At 31.2% G+C, this 18,129-nt stretch overlaps 1 protein-coding gene across 2 annotated transcripts; it reads left to right on the top strand.

Moving 5' to 3' along the window:
- The first annotated feature begins 8,449 nt into the window (after window positions 1-8,449).
- Window positions 8,450-17,399, top strand: LOC103846019 (UDP-glycosyltransferase 90A1). 2 transcript variants are annotated; one of them, XM_033275611.1, is made up of 4 exons: window positions 8,450-10,268; window positions 15,856-16,191; window positions 16,587-16,713; window positions 17,050-17,339. In XM_033275611.1, exons 1-4 carry the CDS (start codon window positions 9,360-9,362, stop codon window positions 17,085-17,087), a joined length of 1,410 nt encoding a protein of 469 aa, XP_033131502.1. In that variant the 5' UTR covers window positions 8,450-9,359; the 3' UTR covers window positions 17,088-17,339. The 2 variants fall into 2 exon arrangements, with proteins under 2 accessions (XP_033131502.1, XP_009121194.1); XM_009122946.3 differs by having other exon boundaries at window positions 8,451-10,268; window positions 16,587-16,731; window positions 17,068-17,399.
- The last annotated feature ends 730 nt before the right edge of the window (window positions 17,400-18,129 follow it).

Raw genomic sequence — 18,129 nt, 5'->3', positions numbered from 1 at the left:
AAAGGCTTTTTGATGAATAAAATTTAGCATTCATTCAAAAAAAATAAAATAAAAAATAAAATAACTCACGCATACGTATGCATGAGAAATATATCTATAGAACTAAGGCTGAACAATGTTACCATTGGAGCTATAGTCACGACTAATCACAATTGAAAATCACTTTTTCATATTTTAACCTGTGTCAATTTTACACCCCATTTATTGTGTGTGGGTCCGTTTCTAGATTGATGGTGTATGAAGTTCATATCTATCTATCTATCTCCTATATATTATTTGAAAAATATTACAACTTCTTTTTGTAGTCACATGTCTTCACTAGGATGATTCTTAGAATCATTAGAGAAATATGTTGGTCCATCTAATTATAAAATAAGATGTTTATTAAACTAACAATAAATTCATTATTAATGTACTTCATTATTTTCTTAAATAAAATTTACGGAATTGCCTAATGTGGCAAAAGAATATATGGCAATTAATGATTTTGAATAATAAAGATTTGATAAAAATCAGTGTATCTTCTATTATATTTGTTTAATTTTAAACTATTAAATAAATTAAACAACCACAATAAAAATATAATAAAAAAATTAGATTTTTCTGTATATGTTATATTTTGAATTTTTAAAAACGACTATAAATTACTAAAACTGTTAAAAGTCTCACATTCAAATGATTACAAAATTATATAAGTAAAAAGTATAATTTAATTAATTATTAAGATTAATATATATATATATATATATTAATCACACATAATTTTTTTAGTTTCATCTAGAGAGAGGTTTTGTTTCATATATATATATATATATATATATATATATATATATCTTTTAAATTAAACTATAAACCATATAAAATACATAAATCTTTTAGTTTTAAAATTTACTTTGAACAATTTTTTGGTAAAAGTTTTGAACGAACATTGACAACTTTTTTTTTAAATTATAAATTATTAAAACTATTAATATTACAATAAAATATTTTTTATCAGTAATTTAAATTTTTTTCTATAAAAAATACAAAGGATCAAAAAAACTATATGAATAGAAATCATCATTTAATAGACATTAATATTAAAAATATACTCAAATATACTATGTATGTTAGTATCATTTAAATTTAATTATATATCCTATCAAATATTAAAAAAAAAATTGGATTAATAAAATTAATTTATATGTTTACACCAATTTAATTATATATTTAATAGTTACTGACTTTTAATTATTCAATATATATTTATTATTTCATAATATGTAAAAATATTTAATACATAAAATAATTTTTATATATAATCTTCATCCCGCGCAAAGCGCGGATCTTAACCTAGTATATATGTAAAATTGTCTGCCTCCCTCCTGTTGCGCCACCTCAGCGCCAGGTCAGAAAGTCGGTTTGTGAACGTGACACATGTCCCCTTCACAAAAACTCTGAGTTTCATTTATTTGGATGTGTGATGCATGTGCGCTTTAGTCTGTATTCGGGCTTTATGTTTTGCTTAATGAAACAATATCATCCACGTCTCCCAGAATATCCCCCGAACTCGAAACCCTTTCTGGAAAATGTGAACGAAAGAACCCAACTCTATATTCCACGAGATTTCCCAGTTTCACGGATTTGTTCGTTAAAGCGCTTGCGAAAAGCCCACGAATTTTCTCCGATCGCCATAGGAGAGAACGGTCAAAGCGACTCGCTGGAGGAGGAGGAGACCGGGTAGAAGGAAGATATTGAGTCCGGAAATGGCGGGTCTGGCTCGGTCGATGGAAAGAAGTGAATTAGGAGGAGTGACGATTCGGGTGAGAATGAGCTGTTGGGTTCTCGAGCAGTTTGGTGAGACGCGAAGATGAGTTGATGACGACTCTACGAGAGATAATCGAATTCATCTTTACCCCAAAAGGCGAGACGTTTCGCGTTAGAAAAGAGAAAAAAAAAGATGGAACTTTGATGGACGCATGCAGTGCACAGAAGTCTCTGATCTTTAAGACCCAAGTGCTGGATAATAACTACTAGGCTTTACAAATACATAGAGGAATCAATGTGCAGGGCAGTTTCTAGCATCACCTTTGTTGTTTCCCACGATTTATTATTGAACACATACCCTTTTACTCCATTTCTCTGAATCTTCTACTATAAAAGGTATGTTCTACACTTCATCAGATCAATCTTCTCACTCAAACGCTTTCACAAAATCCAGCAACCAACAATAGCTAACTCCATTGTTTGGCATAAGCACAAACAGATAGAAGTATAGTCTTTATGTATATTAGTCGACAGTTTTTTCTGTGATTTGCTTGGTACGTGGTTGAGTCTGAATGTGATCATGTTTAATTCAGTATTATGAGTGCTTCCATGTTTAGTTCTTATGTATATTAGTCTATAGTGATTCACTTGGTATGTGGTTGAGTCTAAACATGATCATGTTTGATAAAATATGATGATTTACTTGGCACGAGGTTGAACCTAATGTGAATGTGTTTGATTCAGTATGATGAGTGCATCAAGGACTGTGATAAGGCTGTTGAAAGGGATAGAAAGCATATGCCTGGAAAGGAACAGCTCTGGGAAAGATGAAAAAAGTCTCGACAGGTAACCGCCAAGAACGGCTGGTTTTGTTGGCTATGCTACTGCTCCGCACACCCTCTCCTCTGATGCACATGTGCTCTCTTCAGAGCTGCGACCAAAAGTTGGCGGGTTGGGTCTGAAACTGAGGGTTTGGATTGGTGGTAGCCTATAGAGGAAAACGTTGAAACATGGCTCGAGAGCTTGGAAATGGAGAGAATGGTGCGCTATTTGGCGACCAAAAGAAGTGAGAGTGACCTGAGAATGGCCTCTCCTTTTTGCTAAGGTTAGAGATTGCTTCTAAACTAAAGCAGCCTTGGTGTTAGCGTCTGTTGCATGGTATAAACCCATGTATGCATCACTTTATACCGTTTCAAGTTTTATCTGTGTACCCACAAACAAAGAAAGGTTGAGACTTGGAAGTTTCTTTAAGCTTAAAGGAAGAAATAGTGGTGTAGGAAGCAAACTTAAGTATTATGAAGATATGGTTTAGTATGAGAGAAGTATCATATAGATGAGGGAGAGCAAGTTATGGCTTTATATTCTTGGTTAGTTTCATACTTTGGATGTTGTTTTGTCTTTAAATTTTTAGTAATTAAATATCATAAAGAGCTCAGATAAATACATAGAATGTGAATACTTTTGTAATACTAAACATTTGCTCAATCGTTCAAATTGTTTTATTTGGAGGATCCAGTAAAGAACTTCACTTGAAGCAGATATTAGTTTTTCTGAACTTCACTTGAAAAATTTATAAGAAAACGAGAATATAATAACATTATTGTTTTTTCAAGTTTTATCAGGTTAACCATAATTAAATAAAAGATTAAACTTTTTCTTATTTTAATCATTGAAGTTAAGCTAAGAAAAACTAATAAGATACTGAGAAAAGACAACAAATAATTTATACATTATCAAAATAAAGGAAAAAGTAAAATATAAAACAATAAACATAAAAACAAAAATGGAAAAATAATTTCATGATATAAACAATATACTAAATTTATTGTATCTATCTAAATAGATGTATTTAAAAATGTTAATTCATGAATTCCAAAAATAATCTTCAAACAATTTCAATATAGCATAACCCATACCTCTTTATATTTTATTATGAGAATCAAATTTTATATAAAACAAAATAAATCAAGTAAATAACAGAAAATTAACGATGCTAATTGATGGTAAGTGTTGATGTATCAAAACGTAGATTCTATGTTATATTGTTGAAATCCTACAAGATATTATATTTCAATTTATTTGGTTGTAAATATTTTTCTAACCTATAAAAATAAAATTTAAAAAACTAAAATGACTAAAAATGAAATTTCCTTACAACAATATTTGACTAATAAAAAATATACAGAAATGTGCAAAATAAATACATAGTTTACGCTATATAAATAGATTTAAAATCTCTGCAAACCATGTAAAAGTTTTAGTATTTTGGTAATGAAAATACAAATAATACCAATTTCTACCAATGGGTCCTCCAAATCTTTACAACAAAAAAATCTTGGTAGCTGATTTCAAATAGAACATAGAAACAGTTATGAATTTCTTTCCTCCAAAATCTAAAATTCTATTATTAAGAGTTATGATTAAGCAAGAAATGGTCCAGAGATGCTCATATTTGTTCCTAACCAACAATATAGCTTATTTACCAAAACCAAGTATCACCCAACAATAAACTTAAGAAATAAAACCGATGAACACCAGGAACAACATTCCCAACCCAGGAACATTATTTCCAACTCAACTGGATGGCTAATTTTTTCATTGTCAGTTTCTAACCAAAGTTGAAATTTTCTTTTTGGAAAATTATGCAAAGACCTTACGGCTGGCGAGAACCTCAAAAAAAGTCATATACATTAGTTGTTAAATACAAATTATTCAATTGAAAATAACATAACAACTCAGTCATGGTGATGTCTTAGAAGCAAATAAAATCAAAACAAAAATTACTTACAAACAAGCTAACCAACAACTTAAATTAATAAAATAGTAGATCTCATACATATCACTTGCAATTGTGAACCTAAAACACAAACCACAAAATTATATAAAATATAATAACTTAGATTACAAGTAAAATATATCCCGCCCGTAGGACGGGCCGATCCTAGTATTCTTGTATTTTATTGTTAGTTGTATTTTTTTATTCATTTAGAAGTGAAATATAAAACTATGTTTAATTGTTTAAGTTTGATGGTTAAATATCTTAAATTTTAATTTTAACAACCCAATTTCTGGTATATGTTCAAAGATTTAAGAGAATTGATTTGATTATCTATATCACTAAAGTGCATTTATCTTTTCGGCAATACATCCAAAAAAACTCAAGAGTAAAGCGTGTTTGAGCTGTAGTAGTGAAAGGATGGGTAACCAATAGGGAAGTGATTTGTAATATCGTGTGTGTGAAACGAAAGCACGTGAAAAGGTCATGTGGTTATTACAATAAAAAAAAAAATTTGAACCTCCGAAAAATTAACGAACCGCCTGTAGTACAAAATGGGACCCATGGACCGATAAAGCGGGTATTGGAGGCCCATTATCCATGGGTATCGTTAGTATCAAAGTCAAACCCAGACAAGTGTGAAATCATGTGTGGGCTCACACTAACATGGATAATAATCTTTGGATGCAACGAGGACGTTGCGTTTTTTTAAAAATGGTGAATTGTAACATATCATTTTGGGTATATGTTGAAAGGCTTAACATAATTGATTTGGCTACCTATGTTACTAAAAGTGAACTTAGCTTTTCGGTCGCACATCCAAAAAACACTCAAGAGTTTAGTGTGCTTGATCTGAAGTATTGAAAGGACATGTATCATATCTTTAAATTATTTGTGTATCATGCGAGTGAGACCAAATCACGTGAAAAAGTCATGTGGTGATTGTAGGATCAGTAAATAAGACTTCAGAGCCTTCCAGAAATTAACGCTTTGCTTGTCACACGGAATGGACCCACATGTGGAGTGAGTGGGTGTGGAATGCTCATTAACCATAGATACTCGGGGCGTTACAATAATATTGTTAGTATACTCATTTAATCTAATTAAATAAAAACGTTGATTTTTTTGGTTCGGTTTAAAACCAATAAACAATTTGGGTTGATAAAATCTTTAAGCGAATGGTTCAGACATATACTTTGGTTTGGTTTGGTTCATTTGTTTCCACAAAACACCATTATTATTAGTTATTAATTTTCTTTTACCATTATCATTGGTTTTTAACAAGTATTTCAACTAATAAATAATTAAAGAAGGAAAAAAGTAAATTGGTTTCTCATTTGAGATTTTTTTTTGGAAACCTATCTATATACTCTGGATACATGTTTTTATTATGAATAGTTGTATTTTCTTTATTATTTAAAAACTAATTAAATATTTTCTTTTTCGGAAAATCAATATATTGATATCGGAATCTTTTTACAACAAAATACAAGATCAATCGGGAAAAAACCATTACATCAATATATATAAATTTAAATTTCAACACAAAGGTTATATATAACAAGCTTTCCTAATGAAAGTCTTACTGGCTAATAAATGCACTTGGTTATGTTCCTTCTTTGTATTCAATTTTGATCGGATTCAGATACTTAGAAAGTTTTTAGGACACATCTGGAATTTAATTTTATGAAATAATTGTAGTTCTTCCACAAGACGACATCAAATAATTTAAATATATTAAAAGTATCACTAATATATCAAGTAGTAATTCTCATAGCTGATAAATCCTGCTCACTAAGATTATCTCTCTAAAAACCCAATCACTCTAACATCTCACTAAAAAAGCTTCGAAACCTAACTTCAGCTTGACGGTTGCCGGCGCCGGAGGCTCTTCCTTCCCTATTTTTTTCTTTGCTTTCTTCACCATCTTCTCCTCCCTATTTCTTTGCTTGGTGTTCTGGACTGCTTGATACTCACTGGACAACGTTGAAGCTCGAAGGTGTCAGTCCTCGGCTTCATCTGGAGTAATGGCGAGACTAGTGACATGTTGGTATGGGGGAGAGTCGGATTTCAGGGCTGGGAGTTTAAGCCAGATCTAGTTTTCATTTTTCTCAGATCTTCATCGAATATCTCGCAGTGGTAGCACGTGGCTTGGCAAGGAGACTCCTCCACCATTTACTACCTCCTTTTGGGGTGGTGTGATAAATAGACAAGAGAAACAACGACCAGCAGAAAGCGGTTTATTTTCAGGTTCTTGGGGACAACACGTACCGAAGTTTACAACAACTGAGTGGTAAAGCGGAGGAGTTTATCTCAAGATGGTATGTGGTTGAGCTTCTACTTCCCAGCGTTGGGAAGAAAGACAGAACTAGAGGTAAGAGCTTACACCTCTGGATGCTAGAACTTGCGGATCCCGCTCACATTTTGCTTCCAACGTCCGCTTTTTCATTTAGATGCATCTGTCTGGTTTATTGGCTGAGGAACGAGGCATTGAACACCAATGGTCATGAGATGAGTTCGAAGACGCACCTGTGGTGAAGATGTTTTTGGGACAAGCACTACATTTTCATATTTTGGGACCAATAACTCGATGAACATTGCCTTTCAAAGTTGTCTAATGTTTTTGCTAGTAGTTGTGTTCGTTCATGAGATCCAATTAGGGGTGAAATGAGAAAATGTCATCCCAAGGTGTGGGAGATGTTGTTCTCTGTGGGGCTAAAGCATACAATGGGGATTGATTTGGTAATATTGGATCTTTTGATTCAGGTTGATACTAAATCCCTAATTTTATAAGTGGTTAAACTATGTTTTGGTTTCAACCTTTGTACCTAATTCTTTTGATGAAATATAAGTGATGTTGGATTAAAAAAAACTCAGATAGGTTTATATCCCCAAAAATTGCCTCTATTCCGAAGCGTTCTTTGAAGTTGTGTCAAGGCAACAATCTTTTAATTCACTGAAAACATTTATGCTAATTTTTTGGGTCAGAAGTTCGGAATATATTGTAACATCTCGACCGTCGATGGCTAATGGGCTTTCCACGCGTGCTTACTCGCCCATTCCGTGCGACGTGTAGTGCGTTAATTTTTTGGAGGCTCGAAAGTCTCATTTATTGACCCCATAATCACCACATGATTTTTCTCTGTGTTTTGACCTCACTCACACGATACCACAAATGACTTTCCAGTATGTTACTCATCCTTTCACTACTCTAGTTAAAGTACACTTAACCATGGAATTCTTTACAGATGTGTGATCGAAAAGTTAAGTGAACTTTGATGACATCGGTAGTTATCAATTCTATTAAGCCGTTATCACAAACCGGAATGTTACAATTCACTTACTCTCACAGAATGCAACGCCCTCGTTGCGCCCGGACATCGTTACTCATGTTAGTGTGAGCTCACACATAACTCCACATTCTTCTGTGTTCGACTCTAACATTCCATTTGCCCACGGCTAATTGGTTTCCTACGTTCGCTTTCTCGATCCGTGGGCTCTATTCCTTGCGACATACAGTGCATTAATTTTTTTAGAAGTTCAAATATCTTGTTTACAAACCATACATTAACCACATGATATTTTTTCGTACTCTGAGCCCATTTACATGATACCACAAATTATTTTTCGATACGTCTCTCATCTTTTTATTATTCCAGATAAATCACGTTTAACAATGAAATTTTATACGAATATGTGATTGAAAAGGCAAATTCACTTTGGTGACATATATAGTAAATCAATTTATTTAGTTTATATATATATATATATATATACTATTAAAAGGGAATCACTCCTAAAAAATCTACTTAAATAAGGTTGTTGGACCATTTTATTAGACTTAACTATTTATTTGGTCTTAACTTATATTTCTCTAACTATATAAATATTTTACATAATTTAAATGAATTCATTTATTATTTTCTCATAATCTATTATATAATTGCTCTAACAATAAATCCATATAAATATATGATAAATTATTCAAATGTGATCATTACCGCATATAATTCTATTAATAGTATAAATTTTTAATGGTTTAGTTATGTTTAATAGGTATATAATTTGTATTTTAAAATTGTAAGTATTCATTTGGTTCTTACTTTGGTTTCTATTTTTTTTATGCTCGATTATTTGTGAAATTCAGCTTAATTTTGAGTCTTTTTTCCAGTTTGGTACGGTTCAGTGCACTCGGATAAATGTACTCAAACCTATACATGATCTCTTATATAAGAAGAACTTATTTAATTTCAAAAATAAATCCGCTCTTTCTAAGCGCGGATCAAAATCTAGTTCAAAATTAAAGTTAAATGAAACACTCAAATTTCAAAATTTATGTGTTACATCGAAGATCAACTTTACCTGTAGACCGAATAAAGTGGGACTTGACTAAAGTTGTAAGCAATTTTGTTTTTTTGGTCAACAAGTTGTAAGCAAAATTTTTTTGCTAAATGAGTTGTAAGCAATTTGAAAAACGAAACATACATATATAGTTGTTCCCGATGAATTTACCCAGATAACATACGAACAAAAAGATCAAACTTTGAAACTGAAATCAGTTGGGATCAATACCTTGTATTTTTTTTTTTAAGTATTTATATTATATATGGAAAATTGCAAAGTTGCGTGGTGTCTCCTCTCACATGTGACATGTGTATATGCATTTTTCTCAACATCTATAGATGTAAACATGATACATTTTTCATTGAATTAACTCTTCTTTACTTTATTAAACAGCACCTTAATCTACAAGTATAAGTAATGAATATCAATACAAACATGTAACTGCCTATAAATAGGCTTGCAAACGCATAAGAAACATATACAAGATAACAAAATGGCAGTATCATCAAATCATGTGGTTCTCTTCCCTTACATGTCAAAAGGCCACACAATCCCTCTCCTCCAGTTCGGCCGTCTATTACTCCGTCACAGCTGCAAGCAACCAACCACCGTCTCCATAACCATCTTCACCACCCCCAAGAACGAACCTTTTGTGTCCGAGTTCCTCTCCGACACACCGGAGAACAAAGTCATATCTCTCCCTTTCCCGGAAAAAATAACCGGAATCCCTCCCGGAGTCGAGAGCACCGACAAGCTCCCTTCCATGTCACTCTACGTTCCCTTCACGCGCGCCACGAAGCTTCTCCAACCTTTCTTGGAAGAATCACTAAAGAATCTTCCAGAAGTTTCCTTCATGGTCTCAGATGGATTCCTCTGGTGGACATCGGAGTCCGCAGATAAGTTCAAGATTCCAAGATTGGTCTTCTATGGCATGAACTCGTACGCTGTTGCTGTCCCTGTCTCTGCTTTCAAACACAAACTCTTTACCGAACCGGAAACTGAATCTGATACTGAACCGGTAACAGTACCAGACTTTCCATGGATCCGGATAAAGAAGTGTGATATCAGCCATGGTTTTCAGTCGGGTGAAGCGGCTGAGCTAATCATTGACCAAAGAATGTCGACTACTACAAGCCATGGGTTCTTAGTAAATAGTTTCTACGAGCTTGAGTCAACATTCGTCGATTACAACAACAACTCTGGCAGACCAAAGTCGTGGTGTGTTGGACCACTATGCCTGACAGATCTTCCTAAACAAGGACGTGCTAAACCGGCTTGGGTTCACTGGCTGGACCGGAAGTTAGAGGAAGGATGTCCGGTTTTGTACGTGGCGTTTGGAACGCAAGCAGAGATATCAAACAAGCAACTCAATGAATTAGCTTTTGGCTTGGAAGATTCCAAGGTACGTACGCGTTCCCTTAGCTACAGACAATATATGTCTGTATTCAATTATTCATCCTATATATGATTGACCTTCAGGTACACATATTATTTAAGGGTATTTTCTTCCATACTCTATATTTTACTGCAAAAATAGAGTAAAAAATGGTGTATGAACAAAAAATAAAAAATAAAATATTTTTTTTATTTTTTATTTATATTTTATTTTCCATTCCACTTAGTATTTTTTATTTTTTATTTATATTCTGTTTTCCATTCACTTTTAGAGTAAATTGTAAAATGCGGATAGAGATATTTTGAAGCGTTATAAAGTATTTTAGTATTATTTTTTATACTCCATTGTTCCATTCTAAAATTATAGAGTACGGATGAAGATGCTTTTAGAGCATGATTAATGAGAGATTCTTAGGGTGGAGTTCTTAGCGTAATATAATAAACCGTCTCTTAATTTTTAACTAAAAAAGCTAGAGACGGTTTTTTATATTCTCCTAAAAATTTCACCCTAAGAATTCATGTTAATCATGCTCTTAAGACATCTCCATCCTTACTTCATTTTTTTCTCTAAAATAGAGTAAAAGTGAATATAGAGTAAAGAATGCTTCAACTCAACTTCATATCTCACTCCATAATAAAATTTACTCCATAAAAGGAATAATCTATTTTTTGTTTATTCATCACTCTATTATGGAGTGAAAAATGCTGTAGGATTAAATCAATTTTACTTTATTTTCACTTTTACTCTATTTTAGAGAAAACAATGGAGTTTTACATTGGAGATGCTCTTAAACGTTAATTATACAAATTTATTGGACATAGGACTGGTCAACCTGCTTCCATATCTTTAATTATTACTAGATTTTGATCCGCGTTTAGAAAGCGCGGGTTTATTTTTGAAATTAAATAAATTCTTTTTATACAATTTCTATATAAGATATTTTATAGGTTTGAGTATATTTACCCGCGTGCACTGAACCGTACCAAACTGGAAAAAAAACTAAAATTAAGCTGAAATTTTATAAATAACCGAGCATATCATATATTTTTGGAACCGAAAAATATAAACCAAAGTGAAAAATGAAAAAAATTGTTACAAACCAGAGGATTATCCATTACAACCTATATTAAACATAATTAAGCCATTGAAAGTTTTATACTAATAATTGAACTATATGTGGTAATGATCACGTTATGTATAAACATGTTCGAATAATCTGTCTATATTCATAGGGATTTATTGTTAGAGTAATTATATAATAGATTATAGGAGAATAATAAATGAGTTCATTTAAATTAGAAAAAGATATGTAAAGTATTTTTATAGTTAGAGAAATATAAGGTAAGACCAAAAAAATATTTAAGTCTAATGAAATAGTCTAACAACCTTGTATAAGTAGATTTTTTAAGAATCTTCCCTTTTTAATAGTAAAGATTTGATGTGCAATTCCAACTAAATCTCCCGTCAATAAAATATGTTTTCAAGTTCCATAAATAAATTTATGCATTTATTTGTTATAACTGATTCAATATATTAGAATGTAAATAAAGTATCACCCGTAACGATGAATTTCCGTATTTGACAATTGTTGATCTACTATCTAATGATAAATCTAGAAAATGATTTAGTATATTACTATATTTTGAGCTAATTATTTGACTTAGATATTTTGAATGAACAAAATGACATAAAAATATTTGGATATTTTAAAGTTGTCAAGTTGAAAAATAGAAAAATTATTAAAATGTTATTTTTTATATTTTAATTGATTATAATACATATTTAAGATTCATCAAATATTTATATGTGAAAGTTTGAAAATATATAGAACCATTTTTCTATAGTTAGACGATAATATTGCCTCAAGGCTTCTCTCTCCTCTCCTAGAGAGAGAGTTCTCTCTCGGACACTCTTCCTCTCTTATCTTCTAAAAAATCTTTCAGAGAGGTTAGATTTTGTTTTGAGAGTGAGAGAGACCTTTGTTTTTTGTTCCCGGTTTCGGTTTCATCCGACCGGTCTCTGTCTCCGGCGTCTTCGCCTTCTTCTCCGGCGTGGACGGCTGGCTTTTGTCTCCGGGAGGTGATGGCTCCTTCTAGCATCGCTATCGCCGGCTCAAGTCCGGGTTTTTCCGGATCCGTTTGATCTACGACTCTGTTCTTTTCCTTCTCACTGCCTCTCTTTCTGAAGCTTTGACGATTCTTCTTCCCAATCGTTTTTGGGTTTTTGCATCTTCACGCTTATCTTTATCTTTAAAGATGCCTGTTTGGTTTTGCATGATAGTCGGAGATGTAAGATCGATTGTAGGCGGTTGATTATCTTTCGTCGGTTCGTAGATCCGCCAGATAGATTCCTTGATTCGAGCCTCTTTGAAGACCATTCTGTTGGTTCTTGTGGTTCGTTTTCACTGTCGGCGGAGCTCCGCCGTTCTTCTCTCTGGTTCCGGTGGAAGGAAGGGATTCGTGACTTCACACGTGTTCTTCGATCGCGAGACGATCAGACATTTGGTGGGTTACGTGTGCTTCCTTCTACAACGGGTTTCTCCTATGGGTCAGGCCCATAGTTAACAAAATGTTGTTTGGTCCGTTTGTTTTGGGCTTTCGTTTGGTTTGATGGCCTTTTCTTTAGTCTTTCTTTTGACCTTGGTTTGTATAGCATGTGGGCTTAGTCTTGTTGGGCTAAGTTCTTTTAATAAACTTCAGTGAAAAAAAAAAAAAAAAAAAAAAGAACCATTTTTCTATCTAAACCGATAATCCATGAAGAGTATATAGTTTCGTAAATGATAACATTTTCGAAGCACCAAGTACATGATGCCATTATCAGAATCATCGCCTTTACCATTTGAAGTCGTGTAGATATTTATTTTGTAACACCAAGCTTCAAAGAATTATTAATATAGACACAGTGAAACAATAAATATTTATTTTGTGAGTCTGTTTCATGTAGGTATTTTTTGCTGAATGAAAAGTTTGTATCTGCAGAAAGAAAACGAAAGAATATAAACGTATTTATAAACTTTGGTTATATATAATAAAAATAATTAATAATGAGTAGGTAGATTTTTTATAGTTAGAAAAATATATGGTAAGATCTTAATAGTTAGAGATAATTAGAAAAATATAAGGTGAGAAATAGTTAAGTCTAATAAAATGGTCTAATAATTTTTCATAAATAAATTTTTCAAAACTTCTTCTCTTTTAATATTATAGATGCGAACAATTTTATAAAAGCAAATCTCGATGGATACAAAAAGCATGTTATTTTATGACGTGTTTTTATTGTTTTATTGTTCGGCACGTGTTTTGATTCTATTAAAATCATTTCCGTGTCGATACAGTAGAGCATATAAAATCTATATTATATACTTTTGTCATCAATCTATAATATTTAATAATTTATTTTCAAGACGTTGCATTCATGCTAATTTTCATAAAAAGTTAAGTACACAATTTTTTTAATAAACTAAAACAATTACGAACAATTACTTTTTTTTTTCATTTTTAGTTTCTTTTCATGTTGCTCAAAAGAAAAGTTTCTTTTTCAAAAAGTATTGTATTTACTATAAATGATTTCTATAAATAACATAAACAGAAGATACATATCTCAAATGTAGAAACATCGCAAAAAGTTTAAAATATTATATTATATGTGTGAAGTGTTTCCATGAAGATTACATAGCCTGGTGGTTAGTATCTTTTAAAACAGCTTGCAGATCATACTATCATAGGTTTGAGCTGGGTAACACCTTGTTTTATGTAATTTTTGAGTTGTTCATTTAATAAATGCAAAATGATGATTAGGCAAAATTACGATTCTTTTTTCCACCTTTTCACAATTTCACAGCTTTCTTTAACTGATTCTTTTTTCTTAATCAACTCTTAAACTGATTCTTATTGATTTTATCAGTGTAGTTCTTGAAAAGGAGTTCTAATTAAATGAATACTAATATTTTATTATAATTTATTTATTTAACTATAATTTATTTTACTTTAAATGCTGTAATGAATGGCAAAATGACACATGTTAATAATATTTTAGAATTTTTCTTCTCATCTCTCTTATGTTTTTTTCTTTTTCGTAATTAATTTTTGACTAAAATACTCACTTATAACATACTAGGGCAAGTCCGCGCAGAATTTGATGGATTGGTTTGTTTAAAAGATATAATTTTGTGTTAATTTTCTTTTGTGTCAAGTTGGGCGTGAATATGATTATGTTGTGTACACCAAATTTTAATTATATAACTAAATTTGTTTTAATTCTTAGTATTGTTGTTGTTTTAATCGTGAATTGTAAGTTTTTACTGTGTTTATATGAATACATTTAAATTTGTTAATTTAATTGTAACTATATTTGTTTTTTGTATTAAAATTTTGGTTATACATTCTTTGTTTAGATATTAGAAGATTAAGTGTCAAACTCATTGTTAACTAAATTTATATATAGGTAATTACATTTGTTTGAACGGAGAAATGTGAATTATTGTTTATATAAGTATTAAGAGATTAAGGTGTATTCAACTAAGAGTTTTAGATGATTTGTATTTAAGTGACAAATCTAATGTTATTCAAAAGATGATTTTAAAACATTTATTGAACTTGTCATTTTAACAAACACTCTAAAATCTATTGTCATTGAACAAAATTTAAGTTGGAGATTTTAGAGTGCTTTAAATGTTTTTAAGGTGTTTGAGAGAGGTTTCTTAGTTATTAAAATAAAAATCCAAATCTATGGTTTTAGATGAGATTCTAGAGTTCTTTAACAAAACCACACCAAATTTTAATATTCATCTAAAATCATCTAAAAACTCATTAAAATCAAATCACTTCAAATTTCAGATTCAATACATCCCCTAAGTGTTAAATTGTATGATAGTTACAATTATTTGATTGAAGCAATGTTAGATCTTATTTTCCAAACTAATTTTCAAATAATACTTGTATTGATTATGTAATTATTATAACTTATGCTTTTCGGTAATTTCTAAAAAAAAAACTGTGATTCATCGGCATGAGTTTTAATAAAATTTAAAATTTCATAAATATTTTTAATGAAATTGTATTTATTTAGAAACTTATGCATATTTATTATTTTTTTAGTTCTCTAAATTTAGTTTTTGTCAGACAAATTAAAATTCCTTGAGTTAATGCTGTTATTTTTATAGGTCTAGATTTGGTAAAACTTTAACAATAACGTAAGTTGATTTCTATTTTTTTGTTCTATTTAATTTTCTCTATTTATTTTTACATTTTATGTATTTTGGATTATTTAATGTATTTACATTAAATTTATTTGATGATTACAATTTTAATTAAACTCAAGCTAATTTAACTAAATTTTCATTTTCATTGTTATATATACATATATATATATCTTAATTGATTTTTTTTTAATTTTCTGATTTTGATTATGTATTAATAACTGATTATGGTTTTCGATATTAGTTTACATGTCACAAGTTTCATTATTTTAGTTTAAGTAGTGACTATACAAGTTAGGTATTCAGTGTACGACATAGGTTTTTTTGAACTACCGACATGGGTTATAATTGAGTTCTTACGTTGAATTAATAATTTATGGTCTATGATTTTTCAAGATAAACTTTTTATGGGTCACAAGAAAAGACGTGGAAGAGATTATTGGAGAGGGGTTCAAAGATAGAATAAGAGATACTGGGATGATAGTGACAGATTGGGTAGACCAGTGGGAGATACTGTCACATGAAAGTGTTGAAGGTTTCTTGAGTCATTGTGGCTGGAACTCAGCACAAGAGAGTATATGCGTTGGGGTCCCATTGTTGGCTTGGCCAATGATGGCCGATCAACCACTCAACGCGAAGATGGTAGCTGAGGAGGTAAAAGTTGGAGTAAGAGTTGAAACCCAAGACGGGAGTGTGCAAGGATTCGTGACACGAAAGGAATTAAGTCAAAAGGTAATCAAGTTGCAAACATAATTTTTTTTCTTAATTTTGATTTTAATAGTTCGAACAGATTACGACATGAATTATTGGTAAATAACAACGTTAATTCTGTCTTTTTAAGCTAATTAGATCTTGTTCTATGTGTTATATATATATATATATATATATATATATATGCCAACTTACTATTTTGATATCTTTCCTGTTTGTTAGAAAACTCTTCATTTTTAGATTATTTTTATAAATCTTTATGAAAATGATCTTTCTGTTATTTGTTAAAGACAAACTAAAAAAAATACACAAGGTTCAAAAAAGGGTTCAAATCGATAAGTTAATTTTATAGTTATTTAATGTTAGGGTGACATCTAAATTTTTTTATGTGTTTAAAAAATATTTCTATCTTACAGATTCGAGAACTAATGGAAGGAGACGGAAAACTCGCAAGGGAAAATGTAAAAGAATATTCAAAAATGGCAAAAGAAGCTTTGGTCCAAGGGACTGGTTCCTCTTGGAAGAATTTAGACTTGCTTCTGGAAACGTTATGCAAGAGTAACCACAGGGTGGTGGGCTAGTGGTCTTGAGGTAGTTAACAAACCAATACGGACCTGGGTTCGAATACCTCATGTGGCCACGGAATGCTTTACGCCCTCCCCAAGTTTAAAGTTATCGCGGCGTTGGTGCTGGGTCCTTGGGTAATGGGTATTAGTGCCGGCTGGTTCCGGGCCAGGGGGATTAGATGGTTGGCAATCGGAAACCATGTGCGGATTACGGGTCTTTGGGCAAACGGAAACCACGTGCGGATTACGGGTCACTTTTGAACCTCCTGTTAAAAAAAAAAAAAAAAAAAAAAAAAAAAAAAAAAAAAAAAAAAAACGTTATGCAAGAGTAGAGAGCCAACCGTATACTAATATCAATATGTAATGTGTAGTAAGATTGAAGATTGGCTTTTCAAAAAAAAAAGATTGAGGATTGGACAACTTAACCGGAATTAAACCGGCTAGTATATGTCTTTGGTCCAGATTTAGAACCGTTCGTATGATACAATCAGCGTCCAGTTTATGTATTGTTTTAGTTGGATAGTCCGTATAAACTAAACTGGTTGAACAACAAACCACAAAGCATGATCTTAACAATAATAAGTTTTTTCTTTAGGTTCATTAATTACACAACAATCGTAAAGAAAACCTAATCAGTATGGTTTAAAACTTTAAATATTTTTTATCGTGGGTTTTTACTATTCTTGTTTATTTTATTTGCATTTTTTTTTGTAATACCTGTTGCATATATTTTAAGGTGTAAAACTTTGTTGATTATATATGCGTTGGAAATGATTTTAGGTAAACTTATTCTATGATGACATGTTAGTAGGGGTTTTGCCTACTAAAAGGAGGAGAGATATACGGAGTCTGACATCATGTCTGTTGGAAACGCTGTGAATATAGGTACGAAGGCTTTTCCATTTTTCACATAAGTTACTTTCCCTAGTAAGGGCTTATTTGCCAAATAACCCAAAAAAAATGAAAATTAGATTTTGGGAGAGAGAGTAGAGAGATAGGAAGAGAAAGTAGGAGAGATGGGAAATTTTGGTTAGTTAGTGTATTTAAGTTTTTTTTATGTATATAGGGTGCAATTTCCCTAGTAACAATGAATGATAAGAAAAAATATCTCAAAAGCAAGATAAACAAAATAGTATACAATGCATCCCACCAAGAAAGCAAAAATATGAATAAATAACCTAGGAATATGATATAATATACACAAATTGTTAACAAATCTTTATTATTCAAAATAATTAGCTCTCATATATATTAATCACATTATATAATTTTGTAAATTTTATTTAAGGAAACAAAGAAAAAAATGAGCAACAACTGTTCAATCAAACAAATGAGCAACTGTTCACATTAAGAACAATTCAATTTTTTTTTCTGGAATTCAAAAATGGTTTTT

The sequence above is a fragment of the Brassica rapa genome, chromosome A07, assembly GCF_000309985.2.
Source record: "Brassica rapa cultivar Chiifu-401-42 chromosome A07, CAAS_Brap_v3.01, whole genome shotgun sequence".
NCBI lineage: Eukaryota > Viridiplantae > Streptophyta > Magnoliopsida > Brassicales > Brassicaceae > Brassica > Brassica rapa.
This window is presented reverse-complemented; position numbering and strand designations above follow the sequence as displayed.

What these genes read in the sequence shown, in the direction of transcription:
- LOC103846019 (XM_009122946.3), top strand. Translation starts at nt 9,360, where the DNA reads ATGGCAGTATCATCAAATCATGTGGTTCTCTTCCCTTACATGTCAAAA. An exon ending in TTGGCTTGGAAGATTCCAAG is followed by an intron (nt 10,269 to 15,855) that starts GTACGTACGCGT and finishes TGATTTTTCAAG; the next exon opens with ATAAACTTTTTATGGGTCAC. An exon ending in GAAAGGAATTAAGTCAAAAG is followed by an intron (nt 16,192 to 16,586) that starts GTAATCAAGTTG and finishes TCTATCTTACAG; the next exon opens with ATTCGAGAACTAATGGAAGG.